Raw genomic sequence first — 545 nt, 5'->3', positions numbered from 1 at the left:
CAGATCGTGGTTTTGGCCATAATGGCAATGGTTTACTCGGCGAAGGCTGGTGGAGGCGGATACGGGAGCCGAGGAGCCGGTGGAGGAGGTGGCTTTGGTAATGCCGGTGGATTTAGCGGCGGCGGAGGAGGGTTTGCCGGACACGGTGGAGTTGCAGGATTTAGCGGAGGTGCTGGAGGACTAGGTGGAGGAGCCCGAGGATTTAGCGGAGGAAGCGGCGGACGAGGTGGAGGCAGTGTCGTCCGCGCGCGCTTGGTGGGCGTTGGCGTTCTTCCTAGCGTCGGCGGGAGCGTGGGCGGCGGTGGCGGTTTCGGCCAAGGCGGAGACGAGGATCCTTCGGCGGAGGACGAGGATGCGAGGACTATGTGTATACCACAGGCAATGTCATTCGTCACGGATTCGACTTATCTGCAACAATAATAGCGAAGCAAAGTGTTTCTGTTCTTCTTAGGTATAATCGGACAGGATAGCTTAAATGGATCGAAAGCAGTATATACACATCTAATTGATCGACGTTATACACAATCATAATAATTATAGTAACA

General features: G+C 54.9%; 1 protein-coding gene across 1 annotated transcript in view; it reads left to right on the top strand.

Annotated features, from left to right (window-relative positions):
- LOC119588255 (glycine-rich protein 23-like) overlaps positions 1 to 420 on the top strand; it is a 689-nt gene extending 269 nt beyond the window's left edge. The window contains exon 2 of the mRNA XM_037936951.1: positions 4 to 420. Within this exon, the coding sequence (XP_037792879.1) occupies positions 4 to 420 (417 nt within the window). The remainder of the gene's footprint in view (positions 1 to 3) is intronic.
- The last annotated feature ends 125 nt before the right edge of the window (positions 421 to 545 follow it).

The sequence above is a fragment of the Penaeus monodon genome, chromosome 23 (genome assembly GCF_015228065.2).
Source record: "Penaeus monodon isolate SGIC_2016 chromosome 23, NSTDA_Pmon_1, whole genome shotgun sequence".
In the NCBI taxonomy this organism is placed as follows: domain Eukaryota; kingdom Metazoa; phylum Arthropoda; class Malacostraca; order Decapoda; family Penaeidae; genus Penaeus; species Penaeus monodon.
The sequence above is the reverse complement of the archived record's forward strand: the minus strand, read 5'-3'. Positions and strand labels throughout refer to the sequence as shown.